The sequence below is a fragment of the Patella vulgata genome, chromosome 4, assembly GCF_932274485.2.
Source record: "Patella vulgata chromosome 4, xgPatVulg1.2, whole genome shotgun sequence".
In the NCBI taxonomy this organism is placed as follows: domain Eukaryota; kingdom Metazoa; phylum Mollusca; class Gastropoda; family Patellidae; genus Patella; species Patella vulgata.
The window spans coordinates 54,346,809-54,366,733 of record NC_065882.2 but is presented as its reverse complement, the minus strand read 5'-3'; the positions used below and the strand labels follow the sequence as shown (position 1 = coordinate 54,366,733).

General features: G+C 34.9%; 1 protein-coding gene across 4 annotated transcripts in view; it reads right to left on the bottom strand.

The window, feature by feature from the left end:
- LOC126818720 (opioid-binding protein/cell adhesion molecule homolog) overlaps positions 1-19,925 on the bottom strand; it is a 63,689-nt gene that overhangs the window by 12,031 nt on the left and 31,733 nt on the right. For all 4 annotated transcript variants that reach the window (XM_050546258.2, XM_050546257.2, XM_050546259.2 and 1 more), the window contains one exon: positions 6,412-6,521. In XM_050546258.2, the coding sequence (XP_050402215.1) occupies positions 6,412-6,521 (110 nt within the window). The remainder of the gene's footprint in view (positions 1-6,411; positions 6,522-19,925) is intronic.

Here is a 19,925-nt window from a genome sequence, read left to right as displayed (position 1 = left end):
ATTAATGAAGAATCCACACATAAAGAGTGGAATCAGTTGTTCAGTAGAGAGTAAGCGTGGCCTTAATCGTGAAACTCAAGCCCATTGGAATAAATACAAAATTACAATAACGTCTTTTAGCTAGGCAAACGTCTAAAATGGGAAGTAGTACACATCACCTGCCACTGCGTATCGCCAAATTGGGCGCTAGTTTGGACACCTGAAGCCTGGGTAGAACACCGAAAAGATAATCTAACATCACAAAAGCTGCCAACTTCAACTTTTAAAACTTTTCCACCATTTATTTGTTTCTATCTTTTCAACCTATAGAAGTAATCTAGAGGTTACAATGAGTCATCGGTGTTCATCTATTTCACAGGAACCATTTTCTCATTTCTTTATTGAAAAGGTTCATATAAAAACAGGGAATTAGGAGATTACTAAGAACAACTTCTTTATACAAATAACACCTCGTTAGAAAGGTGTCGAAAATGAGTTTATTTTACTAAAGAAAGTTATTGCAAACTGTTATACATAGCAACTTTTAAATGTAAAAGCGCAATTAAGTCTTTCTGTAAACGTGATTAGAGTACGAGGTGGCAGACTTAAAAACAAAAGCACAGAAGCAAATGGGATTAGACCGCCACGTGAGATCAGGAAGGAAAGGTCACACTGCTTATTTCTTGCCACTTGTGTATTATTCTACTTCTGCTATCTACTTTGATGATGTCATTGGAATAATTGTCAAAATAAACAGAAAGTTTCGTATAAAATCGATAATTCCGGACTTCTGACTGTATTTTTATTGGTTATTGTTATTCTTTGAAAACGATCAAAAGGCAACAAATTGCTTTGTTTGTTATGCTATATTAAGCCTGATAAGATGAATACATGAATACGTTCCACAAATAGAGTGTGATTTTCTTCCAAGAACTGTTTAAAACTTTTTACTCAACAACACTTTATACGATCTGGTTGTAAATATAGACACAGCCTCTACTCTTTTCACAGCATGTTCCAAATTCTGATGATTTTAAGACAATCTACCCAACTAATATAGGATTGAACTTATGTTTACCTATTTACCATATCTATGACCAAAACCACTTTTAACTAAAAAGATATAAATATATTTTAACTGTACAGGAATCAGCATTTTCCTGACCAGTATGAGTGTTTGGAAACAAAATGCCTGCTGTAGTGATAACTTCCAGGAAGAACCCGGAAAAACAGCTATTATAATTTCTGAAATGGTAATCTATTATTTTCTAGTTTTTAAATTGATTGATGTTTATTGGAATGAAGTAAAAATTATTGGTTTTATAACCGAAAGTACCCCTTTATGTGTGTACTAACACATATATGAAGTTGCATACCGCTGCAACACTCTCTCGGACCAGTTCTTACTATTGGAAAAGACTACTTGAAGTTGAAACCATCAATCAGTTATACTGCATTTCGAAATAACTGCATTTCTGTACGCCGTTCTGTTTATTCGCTTAGTTTGAGTCTCCATATATTCCTCTTATAACCGAGTATACAAAAATATATTTTTCTTCTATTCCTTGAATTACAATTTATTTAAATCCGATACCAAATTTCCCCCATGACACCCGCATAAAAAATATCGTCTTTACCAAATTTAAAAAAACAACAAAAAAACAACCATTGTTTGGTTCTTTGGAGACACGATATATAAGCTTGTGAAACATCAATTATTCGTTTGTATATTGTAAGCATTGCATAAACCTGCATAATAATATCCTTATGTCGTGTCTGTATGGAAATGTAAACTATCTATAACACGTTATGTTTTTTCTGCTAACGCTGAGTCACCCCCTAGAATCATAAGTAATTCTGGTAAAACAAGATTATCAACGACAGATTCTATTATGCATACACGCATAAAGTTCCAACATGATTGACGTCATATCCATACGTGTAGTGGGGTTGGATGGCCGAATGGTTAGCATGTGAGCGCTGGATCATTAAGGTCTGTCATTGAGTCAACTGGCATGGCTTCGGTTCCCCGGTTGTACATGACAAGGAGTAGGGTCGCCTGTCCAACCTCGTGGGTTTTCTCCGGGTCCTACGATTTCATCCCACTGCTATAGACTCCTACGCGCAAGTGAATTATTGAAATAAAATTGAACCATTTGTTAGTCCCGAAATGACATAGTTTGTGTTAAGTGGACGTTAAACTCTCTCTCTCTCTCTCTCTCTCTCTCTCTCTCCGTGTCTCATTGCACTGAGCTAAACAACACAGAAGATTAACCCAATTCAATACCATATTTCGCCCTAAATCAAAGAGATTTAACCCTTTAAAGACAAAATTAACAATTACATTTTTACAATTTAGCTAACAATGAAACTAAAATCAGTAAACAAGCCGACTTCTCCAAAACAAAAATTTAAACGTAATAACACATGAGAATCCGCTTCACTATTCTATTTTGACCTTTATAAAAGCCGTCTTGATTATCCGTGTTGGTGCAGAAAAGTTGAACGTTAAACCACATTTCATTTCCTAATTTAACAGTAAAGATTATGAAATGTAATTATATTGTCCGTTTCACTATTAATGAATATATATTTGTATTAATCAAATGGAAAATATGCGTAACAATCTATTTTAATGTTTTATGTTTTCAATTTTCTTTTTATGATGTAACTAAAATAAACAGAGAACTAGAACTTGGCCCTTTAAGACTGAACATAAGTGAAATCTGAGACATATGTTATTTAAAAACTAATTTATTTTTTGAAGTAAATGTATATTCTGATTTACAAGTCAGAGAGAGAATCAGTGGAAATGTTTTAGCAAAATAATCAATTATTTATAGGAGTACCAAGTCTCCAACAGACTTGATTGTGATACTATATAATTATTATTCGATCGTCACTCCAACTGCTTCAGGATCAAAACCAAAGAAAACTTTAACACAAGAGTAAATTAAATGGCGTAGTGGGAGCCGAGTTGATTAGATTTTGGTTTCAGAAAACAGATACATCCTACATATATTTCAACCAAACTAAAGGGGGACTGTTAGTTTTGTTGCAGTGCTTTTAGAAAAATAATCATGATTGAAATTTATTGAAATGAAATGGGGTTTAACGTCCAACTGTTCTGCAAGGAATGAGGGAAATCTTGCCTATACGTCCTATATCGACTTCCAACTGCCAAGGGATCTTTTACGTCGGAATATCCTGATGAACATTTTCTTGGCCAACATCGGGATTAAACCGCGAACTCCAGGCTAGCGAGCCAGCGTCTTACTCACTTGACCACCGTGGCTCCTACAAATTTATTGAAGTCATTGATATTTATTCAAAGCAAATTTTATTGTGGATGTTTTATTATTTTTAAAATTATTATTTGAATATTTGTGTCACTGGGATTTCTCAATTCGACTTTATTGTTAATGGCATTATAGCTTCGTAGTGTTGGAAAGAAAATTCAATATTAATCCTAAAATCGAGATGCCGCCATTTCAAAACTAACATAGATTACGGTCTGTTTCAACTTGATAGACAAGAAAATGACAACAAATCTTACACTAAAACATCTTTTTTTTTCTCTTCACATTTCTGCTACAATCTTGATCACAGTAGACCTCTTATCTCTGATATAGCATATCGCCTATCTCTTACTTCGCGATATCTGTAACATTTTTTAAGACTTACGCTCGATGGGAAAGATTTAATCTTTAATGCCTTCAGTTGGCTAACATGGTGAGCCGGGTGTTTCTTTTATTGGAATTACCTGCGAAAGGCAATGAAACATTTGATTTATGCATTGAACGGTGGTGGTATTCTATAGGAGGTCCTGCCTCTATTAACAATGCTTCTAATTAGAGTCGGGCTATTGATCGCCCTTACACGATGAACCCAATCATAACTGACAGCTAAATTTCCATCGAGAAATAAAACACATCAAACATGTCCAAATATAAAAACGGTATTTCTCGCTTGAAAGATAATGTATGGCCATATTGAAAAAGTGTCCGAACTATGACGGCTATCGATGGAATTAAAGATACGATACACAAAGTGGAATTATATGATTTAAAAAAAACGAAACAGGATCATTCTATACTGAGCTATAATTTGGAAGACTTCTATAACCTTGGCGTGACACTTAATCGCCCTATTATTACATCCACATCGCCCTACTTTAAAAATGGTTTTAAACTGTATTTTCCCAAATGATTCTCAATCTTGTACTGGAAACATTATTTAGAAAACAATGGTTCTATTCATATTCAGTAAATGTACAAGACGTTCTCCACATCATTATAGTCTACTAAATAAAATGCACTTAAATATACATATGCAAGATTTAGATAAAAGTTGACTGTTGTTGATATAGTAGTTTTAAAATAGACAATGCAAATGGATACATTTCTTAAAGTTTTGACAAGAAATAACGTAAAAGGCTTAATTGTCAAGTACCATATTTGCTACGATAATAAAACAAAGTTTTCGATATTCCATTTTCGCGTTAAACGAAGATATGACAGATATTGTCTAATTCACTTAATAGCTCAGCTACCCGTTCGTCCTAGAGTGTCGATTATGGGCTTGCATATGAATACATGCCTAAAAATAATTTATATATATAACATTTTAAGCCAGAAAAAAGACCCACAGTAGGCAGATATATCTCTTATATAATGTATCTTTAAGTGTTCATCTCGCATCTTGTGCCATAGTGTCACCACAAGCTCTTGCCTTTTACATATCATAATTTGAACAACACCTCCCTTCATATTATTCAGACCTTTAAAATGAAATAAATGAGACAACCTGTATATAATCTATATACATGGGAATAGGCTGATTTAGTATTCACTGGTGTAACAAAATATTGACATCTGTAGCACTGATTATCATATGAAAGACAACTAATGTGTTACATCCAATGCATTTCCGCCATTGACAACTGTTACCATTTCTATTGATGCTTATACAGTGAAATTTCTAATTACGATACACTCTTTAACAGTTCAAATCAGCATCAATAAAATGAAATATCTTGAATATTTCTTAAAACTAGTATTAATGTATAAAGCACACATATTACAAGCTGACAATAACCGCATAAAACAAAAGTCGCAAAAATCGACACAGAGATTAAAATGTCATGAAACATTTAATATGGAATGACCTAACGCCAACCAAACACATTATTGTTTTTAGATTAGTGTTTGACCTATCGTACGCAAAAAGTCTTGGTATAGTTGTGACCAATGTGGGTCGAAAAGAACCTTCGGTGTCCTTCCAACTGGATTCCAACTATTTATGGGGAGATGCGGCTATAGTCGTTCGTAACAAGGCCCGACGTTTTACACATTGACGTGCACTTAAAAGACCAACTGTACTAAGAACACACAACCGGATATATATCAACATTGTCTGTATATAACCTAAAACTTTTAAACAAAGCCAGATTGTCGTCCCATCAAACAATTAACATGTAAAAATCCAGTGAAATCGCCAATTATATTCTGGACCTTAATCCACAAAAGATTGTCATTTTGACAAATATTTTGCCCAGTACGCCCACATCTACTAAGTCCATAAAAATGGCCACAGTGTGGAGTATTTGGAAAATAAAGAGAAGTCCTTTGCCAAATTGACAAGGATAAATATGACATAATACATAGCAATAACTCATATAAATATATATATATATAATATAATATATATATATAATTTCTGATAATTATATATATATATATATATATATATATATATATATATATATATATATATATATAATTATCAGAAATTGTTGTAACTGTTATTCATCACAAAATAACCCCCCCCCCCAAAAAAAAAAAAAAAAATAACTTCCCCAAAAACACATAAATTTAAAGTGAATCAGAAGATGATTCTCCCAGGATCATTTACAAGATTCTACAAAGTGATAAATGTCACTCGAGCAGTATGTGCGATAGAAATTGTTGAAACTCGATATGGTTCTCTATTTCACTAATCTGGACAATGCATATAAGTGAACAAGGGCCATAAATTAAAAGTAATTAACGTATTGGTGAAATTCAATAGGGTTTTTCATCTCACTAATCTGAACAATGAGACAAGATTCTGCAATGCTACAAAGGGCCTGTAACTAACGGGAGGCTTGGTAACTTTAGCCATTAAAACGTTCAATCTGATTAAAATACAGATCTATATTTCGTTTCGTTTTTTTTATACTTTTGATGGCCTACACTACATGGAGATCTGGTAAGTTGTACTGGAAGGTCTTGTCAGGGGTCGGACGAGCGGCTTTTGACCCCATGACGTCAGATATTGATTAATCAATCAGCGTTGACGTTTCTAGTGGTTTACCTACAGTTCCGAGCAAAAGACGATGATGAAATACGACGGCATATCAATAAAAAGTAGAAGCAGTATGAATGTCCTTACCTGATGTTGTCCAAGAAATTTAACAGAACATGGTAATATAGCTGTGGTACCTTCCTTAACTGTTACATTTACCATAGGTACATCAAAACTTGGTTCCAGTGTTATCGCCTCTAAAACAAAAAAAAAACAACCCAAAATAAGATTTAATTTATTAAATTATTATCGATATCAAAATACTATTCTACTGAAAGGTAAAATACATGATGTATCACATAGGATTTAAATAATCTAATCCGAATAGATTTATATTTTAATGCGAAGAAGCAAAAAACCCAACATATTCTAAACTTTAATGCTTGTAAATATTGGGTTTTAGAATTTAAATATTTGACTTCGGGTTACTCTCAATACAACATTTCTTTCCACCTTGATACTAACATTTGACCATTAATATTTTAATAATACACGATTTACTGTGCGATCTATCGGGTGTATTAATTGTATTCATTGATCCAACATGCCCTTCATTATCTTATACATTTACAAGAGTTCATGTTGGTCATGAATAAGTGCATAGTAATTTATAGAATAGAACATGTTTTCTGGTCATCAACGATCTGTACATCCGAGGACGGACAGCAATCGGGGATTAATGTCTGCTCAAATGTGAAATTTGAAAACGCACCCTGTCCTGTTTCGATATATTTAATAAACGGAGTATCATAAAGTCAATTTCCAATTTACACGCTAAATACGCCTTTCTTTTAATTGTCTACGATTGGGATTTTTTTGTTGTTGCTACACCTGTATTTGCGTTCTCCACCCCATTCTAAAGAGTTAATGATTAATGATTACAATTTTAGCAATTTCGTAGTTTCTTGATCTCGGTAAAAGAGCTTTTACCCAAAATAGTATAATTAACCGGAAACATAATTATTTTCTTCAACGATTTTTTTTATTTCTGTTGGATCTTTGTTAGTGATATCTACACGACGGTCTTTATTGTTTTAAAATTGTTTTATTCTTAACACTTCTGTAACAGTAGTTCTAATTTGATTATAACGTTTATGGGTTTGATGTGGGGACCAAAGTATCCATTATTCCATTATTAATATTAATGACCTAATATGGCTTCTTATTTCTTCTCCTCGTCATTTTATTATGGCTATCGGTATACAATGGGTTAGTATGACTTGACTTTTGGTGGCACTAGGGGATGATTTAATATGGCAGACACTTGCCGTTAGGAGATAGAAAACTGGAAAAGTCGGCGAGAATACCATCTGAGTTAATCATCATTACAGACAGACAAAACCGACTCGCTTTTCAAATAAACATTAAATGAAACGGTAATCAGAGCTAGGATTTCACCAATTGCTGTTTAACTCTTCTTACTATGTCCGTTTTATGATGATTTTCTTCGGATGAATCACACGGGTTTGATTAAGGAGAAATATTACACCCTTTGGGACGTCGTTGATCTGAGAACTATAAAGAGTAAAAGATCAGTAACAGATAAAAAAAAACTTGCTAGGACTGTATGGCGCAATGTTGTTGGCCGTGAAACCCAACTAATCAACCCTTGCCGAGTACAAGATTAGTCTTGTCATAAATAGCCGAATTCAGATTGCGTTATTGTTGAAGCTCTCGATATGTTTGCGCTTCAAACATATTTCAATGAATACTTCTAAATGCCTTTACATGTTATGTGCTATCCATTGGGTTGAGCGTCAAAGATTGTCAATACTAGCCTAGTAGACTGGGCAAGTCTAATAAACCTTCCATCTCAGACTCTTCATTGTGTAATTGAATCCAATGCATTATACCCAGGCTTGTTACTGGGTTCACGTTATTCACCAACATTTCCCACTTTTTCATCCTTGGGTTGCCAATGTGTGCTTGCTGGTTCCACTGAGATGCCAATGTTTGTAGACCTTCTCCAAATGAATTAAAAGGAACATGATTTTTCACGCAAACCGTATTAATGTACATGCCATCCTTTCATTTGGACATTCGTCGGTTGTAGCCAATGAAACAGAATTAAATTAACAACTTCCACTTTTATTCAAAAAGTGTGTTCGTGTCTTCGTGTCATGTATTGGTTGTCAGGGTGATGAATCTATCTTGTTCGATATTGTTAAATTTTAATGTCAGAAGTAAATCGTTTTTATCTAAACTTTAACTTTATATTAGATTGGTTACCGCGTGGAGGTTTTTTCTCAATTAATCCCTGTATTTTAAGTTCATGGCATACAGTACAAAAAGTTACGAAAAATGACATATTAGTCGATTTGTGGCGGATTTTTATCATTTCAAGGTGAACATCTTGATTCTTTAGTAATAGTAAAATGCACAAAGAGGTTGTGCGTAACAGGTGGTCTAGAGAGTAAGCAGGTCATGTCTTGTATACGGCACCGATCAACAGTCGTTATCCTGCTGTTTATTAGTTGATATAATAATACACACTTGACAGATAAATATGTGTTATAGTTTATTGAGAGATATAGTTTCCATAGTCTCCGTGACTATTTGGTGAGTTTCAAAATGTACTCTGTTAATGTGAAGTTCGTTTATGTATTACCTTTATACTATAAGTGTCTGAAGAGCTTTATGTCAAGAGTGGGGCTAAGAGGGGACAATCTCTTTATGCCATTTAGTTAAGAATATTAAATGTTTTGAGGAGGAAAGTGGAGCTGACGGAAAAGCCTTTGATGGAAAGATTAATCAGTTTCCATTCCATCAATGACTGGAGAGAATCATCTTAAGAGAATTATGTGGCTTTCCTGTCGTTCTGTAAACATGGAGATTCATACATTAGGTGACTCTTTCATTTGTTCTAGTTAATATTGGGGTGCACACATCTTCTCGGCGCCAAACTTTGGGTTGGATGAGTTGGAGAAGTAAGGATACGTAATTATTTTGTTCTACGAAACAAGTTTATATAAAATATTTCCACTACTCCGTTACAAATTTGGAGGAATTTGGCGTGTGTCCTGCAAGTGTGCAAACGTATTTTCCGGTTTGCGACATATGATGGACTAGACGCTTTTTGTACCATTTAAAATAAACAGGAAGTTGCCTGACCTAGACCATTCTCCAAATAAAACGATGACTTTCTTTTATTTGTAGAACAGGACAAAAATAGAAAAAAACAAGCATCCTAAATAGATTTGCTTAGATCAGAATATTCCATTTTTTTCCTTATATTTAGCCTTTGCTCTTAAGATGATTTTCCCCATCTTCGTTAGTTTTTCAGCTAGTAATAAGATTAGCTAATGCACACAGACATATCTCTTGCCAGTTCTTTAAGACATTAAGAACAAGTCTTGACTATTAGCTCATGGTGGAATAGCGCTTCTTCAACATCGTGTCTAGAACTGATATACCCCACGGATATCGAAAAAGACCCGTAAAAGACGCTGAGTTCTGATCTTCTGGTCTCTCCTTCCACATCAATTTTCTGTGACAAGATAATCAGAGGGAGGGAAACGTATGGAACTCTAATAGGATAACAATCAATACGACTTGCCGCTTAATGCGATCACTAAGCAAAGAGATTAAACACACTACACATGACATTACACAGATCCGCTACAATCGATAAACAATACCACTGCCAATACTCGATAAAAATTGGAAATTGTTTCAAATAACTCAAGACATTTTTTCACGTTGCAAATTTCCGGAAAAGTAGCCAAAGTTATTCATAAGATCTGTCAGGGAATCTTCGACAAATCCCGGTAAATTCCTGTTAAAACACCAAAAGCTTAAGAACTGGTTATACAAATTATACGGACAAACCTTCCTAGACCAATTGCTTTTTTAACTCTGAATTCAGAATGACGTATAGCTTCGTCTCCAGACTTTGATTTGGTTTTTTGAATTAGCCGAAAGACAAAGATTATGTTTACAAATTTCTAGACACATACTTTAAATATATATGATAGACGTGTAATATATCTTTGAACCTATGGAAAGCGCACAGCTGACTTTAGGTTAAAAAAAAAACAAGTGAACAAAAAATTTTTGCCATAAAAAATATCATCACAAATACAAAATCGATAGCAAAGGAGGGAAAAAGTACCAATATTATTGATAATCCTCAGCCACAACTTTCTAAATTCTAATCAAAAAAGAAATCGATTTTAATCATTTTTATTTCCAGTGGTCTATCAGTTTCCACTCAAATAATTGTTTTATCGTATCATGTGAATATCATAAATCGATTAATGATATTTCATACAAGGGGATGTTTTGGGCAAAACCTCAAAAAATCAAATTAAAATTTCGAGAGCGAAGAAAGCTCTCCCTAAGTAATCATGTCTAGATCTCTCGAAGAAAACTTATGTACGCTCATGCAGCTTGTCGGAACCAATTTATACAACTTTTCATTTGTGGGGTAATATGGAACTAGTCTTAATCACTTATATTTAGTTTTCTTCTAAGGGGAGATGAAGGCAGCAAGGGATGTTATCGATTAAGACATCTATCGTCTATTCAGACAATACGTTCAACTGAGCGCCAATTTCTTCACTATTGACAGTAGACAAAGTGATCACATTCACTTTGTTTGGTCTTTTCACCTAAAGTGGCCCATCTGTGTTCCTACTTGTGTCAGTTTGCTAACAAATGTGATAAAATTAATTAATCCAATCAGATCACATCGATGAATAAATATAAGAAGACCAAAAGCCAACAATGTGTAACGTCTGACGTGGGGGTGAATTAGCTAGCTAATGTCTCCTGTGTCAAGTACCGTGTGTGTGTGTGTGTGTTGTGCAATGAAGTCTTTAATGAAATAATGTTACCCACGGCAGCCACAGTCTCTCCATATACCATATTTCCATTAATAAAATTTACTCTTTAACCTTGCATAATCAAATAATCAGATTAATGTTTATTCGCCGTTGGATATAACGATACGGTGGTGATTACCAATACCATCTGATAGTGATAATACCAGGACCAAAACGAAGATTGTGTAGTTAGTACAACCGTTTATCTACTGTTTTCGTCAATATGATGAAATTAACGGATGTTCATATCAATGTATTTTATTTAAAGGGTCATTACAGTTATCATTGTTTTATATGAAATAAAGTTAATTAATTTCGATGCCAGTGGTTGAATTGAATCAAAGCAATATAATTCATGTTGTGTAATCAATCGGTAAGGCATACACGGTTAGCAGGGTCAGACAGTGCACATTACAATGGTTTCAGTTCCTTATTGAATTGTTGAATGGTAATCTATAGTCTTGCAGAAATATCACAATTGGTGACACATGGGAACAATATTAATTTGTAACACTAATTAAGCTAACTTCAGTATCGGTGATTGCGGAAATTGGATCATTCATTCATCGAACACGGTATTGAACAGAACACGGTTAGGTATATACTATTGTACTCACAGGAGAGAAAGGGGGTGGGTGGGGTGATCGCCGAACTAATACCATCTTTATTTCAGTAAAGTTTTCTTTTTACAAATTGGTGTACTTGAGGGTAACACACCAGGTTGTTTTGAATCTGCATTCAAACATTTTAGTGAAAAATTGGAAGTGTTGAAACATTTGCACGCAGCCTTTGATGGAGTGTCAGCTTAAATGAAAGTGGGTAATATAACCGTTCTGGGAAACTTGAATTTGTTTTATAGTTCCAAATCAGCAAAATTATTCTACAACTTCAAACGTATTTAGTACTAAGAATATTAGAAGTACATTAAAGTAATATGTGTACGACTGAGAACTGAATCCATCTTAAATTGTATTATTATAACACATCTTTGTGGTTGCTCATGATATTTGTCTTATTTTATATTCCCTAAAAAGTGTTTTATTTTATTTGATTTGGAGTTCGTATAATACAGGTCACTGAACACAATAATAAAAAGGCAAAAAAGAAAACAGAAGCCAGATCGAAATGGATAAAATTGGTTGAAATGTAATCCATGGAATAACATTACATCACAGTTGTAACGTGTTAACAATTCTTTATGAATCGGCTTCATTTACGATCTCTCATTGAGGGCTATTGTCAGTTAATAAATGTTTTCTCTTATTGCTATACATGTTATTACCTTTATTCATGTGAATTTCTTCCATCTTTTCTTCTCATGGAAATCGATGAGGTTAATTATAAAGAATGACCTAACGCTCTATTAGACCAATTGTCGTCTGCTTACAAAATCTCCCGCCACAAGTGCTGTGTTGACTATAATTACATGGTAATCGGCACAATTTTCACTCCACATCCATTAGAACTTGTTATTTAGACCTCCATTTCTTCCCCTACTCAGAAACACATGTTGAACTTTTCTCGGAGAAAATTACTCAATTTAACCCAATTTTACCAAACTTGATTCAATATTGCAAACTAGCTTTTAGATTGCTTTCTAAAATTACAAGGCATAAAATGGACCCAAGAATGAATGCCAAAAAAAAAATCAAAGATATTAGGGTATCTGTACCATGTCAAAACAACAAAGCCTGTTTACTGCTTAAAGAAATAAGAAATTGTGGCGACGGTATTCCTGTCACGCCATCGTTTACGATAGTTCTATTTTACATATTGTATACAGAGGTTTACCACATATGTTGGCTATAATACTTAATTTCTAAAAGATGCCTGTAATTTCTGCAGCAATGAGAAGAAAGTCGGTGCAGCCTGAGGCATGCGGCTTCAACAAACATCCCATCGATTTCAGTTTTCTCGTTGAATATAGCAGCTGCACGATAACAAATGACCAATATGTTTGTTCTGCCCCAAGAAAATTTTTCTCAGTCGTATGTAAGGGTCTGAATTGTAGATTCATCGATTGCTTGAAATGAAACTATTACACTGGACCACAAATCTTCAAGTTTCTCAATCAAATGACAAGAAAGCTACCTCCAGTAGATCGCTACTCAACGGGAGTAAAAAGTAATGGAAAAGCAAGTGCATGAATACATACTCCCCCGTAAGTTGTATACACTTTACCATAATATTATTGATTAAATCAAATCTACAATAATTACATCTGTTTACCTAGGAATCAAATTATGGAAGATGTGAGAAAATCTCCTCCTTGGAAATCTTCATGTAATCGTTATAGCCTTTTTAAAACTTATCACCGATCATCTTTAGCACATAATCTTGTTATTTAAATATTGTAAGATGGCGGTGATCAATAGTAGATTTACTAGATTTGTTTCAAATGCTACAAGTTGATCCCTTCATCTTATTAAGGCGAGTAACCGGGTTTTATTTGAGTCAGTAAAACTACGTACCCGAAAAAATATTGTAAATCACGAGAGTGTTATCTTTTATAAAAGTTGACAGCCTGTTTTCGGAATTTTGAACGTATTGAATAAAGTACCTAATGGCGGGAACCTTAAAATCATTACCATTTTATGAACACAGAATATAATGAAAAATGGCAACGAGTAATCAACAGAACTCGCATAAACTCCATATAGCCAAAAGTGAAACAACTGGTGAATGTGAATACTATTTTTCAGAAAAGTAGGAATTTTAACCCCATTTGGCTCATACCGTTTTTGCTAGGGTATTCTTTTGACCAATATCTTTCTAGTAAGTGTATTTTGTTTATTAGACTAATATATTTTTTTATTTAGAGTGTATGTTGAAATTAATATTGGACTCAACATTTGACTTAATCAGGTTTAGTCGGACTTTAAATATGAAAAACAGTGCCCACATCATTTTTGTGTTTCGAACATTGACGTCTCCCGATCAGCTCAATAAACTGTGCTCCTTCTACAAGATTGTTGAAATTCGGGATCGTATGAATACAAATCATGTTTATAGTTACTAGGAGCAAATGTCCGGAATTGTTATTTTATCGTATCTCCTCTTTAATTTTTAACACTTACAGTGCAATCCGTAATTTACCTTTGCTTTAGAAAAAAAACCAAACACAAAAAGAAGCGCATGCACTTCAGATAATAAGGTCTGTCATTGAGTCAACTGGGGTGGTTTCGATTCCTCGCTTGTACGTGACAAGGTGTAGGGCCATCTGTCCACCTCGGGGTTTTTCTCCGGGTCCTTACGCACAAGCGAGTTATTGAAATACAATTCAACCATATGTTATATATGGCCTAGTTTGTGTCGAGTGGACCTTAAATCATCATTTTTCTTTGACGCTAGTACAATACAAGGTGATAAGATAATCCGTACTATTACAATACACGATTATAAGACAACCAAGGATTAAATAAAACCGGAATAGATTACAGGCGGTTCGGAAATTGAATTTACATGATGTTACCAAGCCGCCAGTGGTCAAGGACTGATCATTTCTCCCTCTATACCTCTATGTTTCCCCTTGTGTACGACGATTAGCACTCGTGTGTCTCTTCATCTCAAGCCAATAATTGAATTAACCCCGCCACTTAAATAACATCCAGCATGGCCTACGACGTGTAGCACAACCTTAATTACATTGGTGGAATTTCTTCCTTAATTTGAGGTAATACCATTACTGATGAAATCCCGAGAGAGACATGAACGAACTACGTTCCTGAAGTTTATATCTCGATCAAATGTTTTAATCTTAGTTTACGTACAACGCATCATGAAGTGAATATTGAATTCAGATATATGTATGACCAATTTATTTTGCTCTATTTAGAAAACTTTAAAAGTTTATTACAAGAAAAAATATTCCGCCTAACAAGTTGGATTTACTATAATCAGAATTATCGATTGTATGTCATATTCCATTATTGTTGGGCATTGTAATAAGTCAGAGCTAAGACAAGTGATAGGAGTATTGGGGAAAGGGAATGGTATGAAGAAATGCCATCATTGGACACGCCTGTGCACATTATGAGGAAATTATACTGAAATTATTACATTTTTAAAAAAGGGTTTCTTAGAAAACAACTAATGCGGATTGTTTCTACATATTTTCTTCTGAAAAACAATTTTCTTTGCATGTCAAATATTTGTCAAACTTGGTCTAGTATCTTTAACATTCTTTTGACTATAAGGAAATGAGTCACCATTTGCAAATTGAAATTGAAATTCACGATTGGTAAAGTTAACAAGCTGTTTCAACGATAGCCCTTCCAGTATTCTAGATCCGTACAATCGTTTTAAGTTGAAACGCGAAACATCTGTAGAAAACCATTACACGCCTGATGGATGAACGTTACCAAAAGGTGCTTGTTCCAATTGTCAATATTGGTGTTTTTTATGCCTTGTAAGACTTCCAGGACTCTAAGGAACCATCTCAACTAAAATGCAATTTTTCAATTATCATTACCAGTGGGACACAGTGAAGTAAGCGCGAATAGCACCAAACGGCATTTATTATTCAAGAGATGAAGTCGATCTCTCCCTTTCCATCCACTTTACTAATTAGCCTGCCACTTTCACTTACCCACACCACTTATCACGTGATCCCACACAGAGACTTCTTTAAGATAATCTTATTTAGTAGACACAAACGATTAGTAGTTAGGTCTTGTAGATTCTCTTTATCCCACCCGATATGTTCTATCTGTTCGTCTCACCGTCGTATTACGTCCCTTACTAACCCCCACCCCTCGTCACAAAACAATTACTGTCATCTACACATCTAATTAGTTAATCATTAACCCCATAGGTCAAGACTTTTTCAGATCAGAGGCGCATCGAACCCTGACAATACTCCTTATTGTAATGACTGGTAATGCACATGGCAATTAACGCCAGCGAGTGGCAGAGAGGTGTTGAAACATCTATCTGTACGAGTCTTCACATTGACAAGATCTTTTAACCTATCGGCTCATTGATTCATTACTGTACCTTATTAGAGTCAAGACTCCCTTCACACCTTTGACAGAAATTCATCTAATTGTCAAAAGAAAGAAATGGGGAAATATTGAATAAAATATCGTTAATGCAATAAGAACCAGACATATTTCACGCCAAATACCCAAATTATCGTGAAATATCGATGTTGATACAAACCTTATAGCATATTTATACCTATACAATATTATTTGAATCGTTAAATACAATTTAAAACGAAATGTTAACACCCAGCACTCGTGCTAAGAGACGAAATTACTTCTATTTTAAGACGATCATCTTGATCAAATTTTCCCACCTCTACAGAAACAGTTTTAATAGATATGACCGTAAAGCGTCGACGTTATTTGTCAAGAAAAGAGAAATTGGTTGGTGAAAAGAAACACGCACTCTGGAGACAGAATAGAAAGAAATTAATAAATCTATAGATGCGTTTATTCTTGGGCTAAATTTTTCTGTCACAATCAAGAATTTTTACGTGAAACTGTTTGGAAGAATATAACAAACATAATTTTACAAATTATTCACATACCGCAATATGTCAAAACAAAAACGACTTGTTAGGTGAAGCTGTTTGGAAGAATATAACAAACATAATTTTGCGAGTCATTTTACAAATTATTCACATTACCGCAGTATGCCAACAAAACCCCCAAAATGACATAATTTTACTGTTGGGGTTAGTTTATATCCCCATAACGCACCATAATTGGCGAATAATAAGATTTATATACATCTATATTAACAAGATTTAGTATATAAAACTGTTATGTGTAACTTATAATAGACACAACAATCACACCCGAGCATAAAAAGACATGGGCGGTTTTACACGAAAGATAGCGGTGTGAAATTAACAGCGAGAAAGATTTGTCTGCATGTCGTTATAGCCTTACAATTGTACATGTATATCTTTTCAAATCTGCAAATGTATTGGATTCGGCGGACAATTTAATTTTAGACACCGACCCAAGTAGTCTCAATAACAAGCGTTTTGATTCTGTAGCTCCTGATAATTTATTGATATTATTAATACGAGTTACAAGTGACAACCTTTGGTTGTGCATGATCTTAAAGTATGTATTTAACACTTTAAAAGTGTCTCGCCCCAGATTAAATTATTCATATTATTGAAAACATCCTATATCTCACAGGGGTGATATAAATAGAACCCCACTAAATACATCATACTTTATTTAATGGAGCAAAATATCTTTGAATAAGTTCAAAATAAGGTATTGGATTAGGTTGGTATCATGTGACTGGACAAACTCTATACGATAAAAGTATTGCTTCGATAGATTTTCCGGAAGTGGACTTGAAGTTAAAGGGATAGGGCTGGCGCCATAAGGTCTCTTAGTGTCCTGGAGATTTTAATGACCTTGTTTTATCCTATACCGCTTCCTTTTAAATACGCCTACATTATTGTCGTAACCCGTGGTCCGCCATTTTTCAGCTAAACGGTATTTAGATCTTTTGTATTAACTCATATTTCCGATACGGATTTATAACGTAGTGAAGTAATTTGCCGTGTCTAATTTTACTGATTAAAATGACTCCATATATTATAAGGATCGTAGGGCAACAAAATGATATATCGACAGAAATTGTTCTGATTTGATTGGATTAGTCAGCCAGAACTCAAATGTTCCAAGTGAATGCTTTCTGAAGAGCTTTGGTCGGGACTTTTGCCGTTTAATATCACAAATATGAGACGCTAATCAATCAGGGAGAAAGATGCGTTATAAGGCATCCTTGCCTTGATCCCCTAGAGATTGCATGTCATACAGTCATATCTTCTATTTTACATATATTTCTTCTTTAATGTTTTAATTTCTTCACTCTGGTCTGAGATTTTTCATTTCTATTTATTCTCTCAGGAAGTAATATATGTAAAAGATATCGTGCATTGCTTCTGAGTTATTGCCCCCAGAGAGGCTGGTTTTTATTATTTGTGGGTCTTGGAATACTGTAACATGTTTGTTTTCAGTTGGTCGTAGTACTAATCAATTTTCACGCATATAAATAAGGAAAGTATGCAAATTTACGAATAGGAAAAAATCTTAATGCCCGAAAAACTCAACCGAAAAAAACGAACACGTTAGCCATAAAACGTAAACTTAAATGGGCTACAGCAACTATAAATAAAAATGATATGATCGTTATATGACTTTTAGACAAAGTTATTTAAGAAATAGTTTAGAGAATACAGATAAATGTAAGTTATATAATATCTTTGCCTCGATTTTAACGGATACCAGTCAAATATATTTCAAATCAAATCAAATCAAATCAAATCATACATTTCAAAAATTGATGGCCCACATAGTTTTGGACATTTACTTCTTTAATATGTACACTTTTCATTATAATATAAACCCATACTGTCGAGCGATACCATAACTACCTTCTGTTTCCTCTTTAAACTTGATAATCACACAATACAAACAATTATACGATGGATAGTTCCAGTGGGAATCAAAAGAACCAATTTCTTGAAAAGCGAGAAAGATTTGTCTGTATGTCATTATAGCCTTACAATTGTATATATCTTTTCAAATCTGCAAATGTATTGGGTTCGGCGGACAATTTAATTTTAGACACCGATCCAAGTAGCCTCAATCACAAGCGTTTGATTCTGTAGATCCTGATAATTTATTGATATTAGTATCTTATCCGAGTCTCCCTGTACATCAATATTAAGGCAAAGGATACGACGATTGCACCACAAGGATCACCACATGATGTTTGCCCATGGCTATTAGCTATCAAATTGTCATACTGCAGAATATCTTCTTGCAAACGATGCTTACGAGGCATAAAATCAAGTTCATGTGGGCGATATATACTAAGCAGCAAGCGAAACGCCAGGTTGGTACGTTTTCTGAATAGACGCATTGCATAAAACTGGACAAATGTTTTTATTGTATATTTGTGACCACATTTGCAACTTTACCTGAGCAATAAGGCTCCTTCCCAAACACAGAATTGAACCCAGGAAATGTTCTCAAAAACGCAACCTGACTTCTGAAATGGTAATGTGTTCTCTATTTCATGTAACTCATGCTGCCCTATAAAATACACCCCCATACCTGGTTGAATCATTCCCACTACAACGTCAGCAGCATCCCACGACTCAGGACAGCTCAGAGGAACTAGACGCTTGGAAGACTCGACGCTGGCCACACTGCCCAAGCCGTTACCAATTACTTCCAGGTGAATGTTTGGACCATCTACAGGCTTCAGCAACGCTTTCAGTCTACCAATACCACGGATAATCGTCCTCGAACTGGTAGACCAAGGGTTACTAGGTGACAAGACCGCCATGTTGTGCGACAGCACGTGCAGAATCCCTTCACACAGACATCCGAGACAGCACGTCAGACAGTGGGAACACACGGAAGACCCATCAGTACAGATACAGTGCTCCGTCGTCTCACCAGAGAAAACACCCATTGCCGTAGACTCATGGGGAGGTCCAAGCATAATGGTTTGGGGTGGAATCGGCCTGAACCAGAGAGTGGGTCCTGTGGTGTTCCAAAATCTTGGTCCAGGGAGAGGAGGCGGCATCACAGCAGTGCGCTACATCGGTCAAGCTGCCAGACCCCACGTCATACCACATTTCGCACGTTATCGAAACAACGTTTTCCAGCATGACAATGCCCGTGCCCCCACCGCCAGAATTACTCGGGACTTTTCTACAGCAGAACGGTGTCACCGTTATGCACTGGCCAGCCCTTAGTCCGGACTTAAACCCGATTGAACATCTTTGGGATG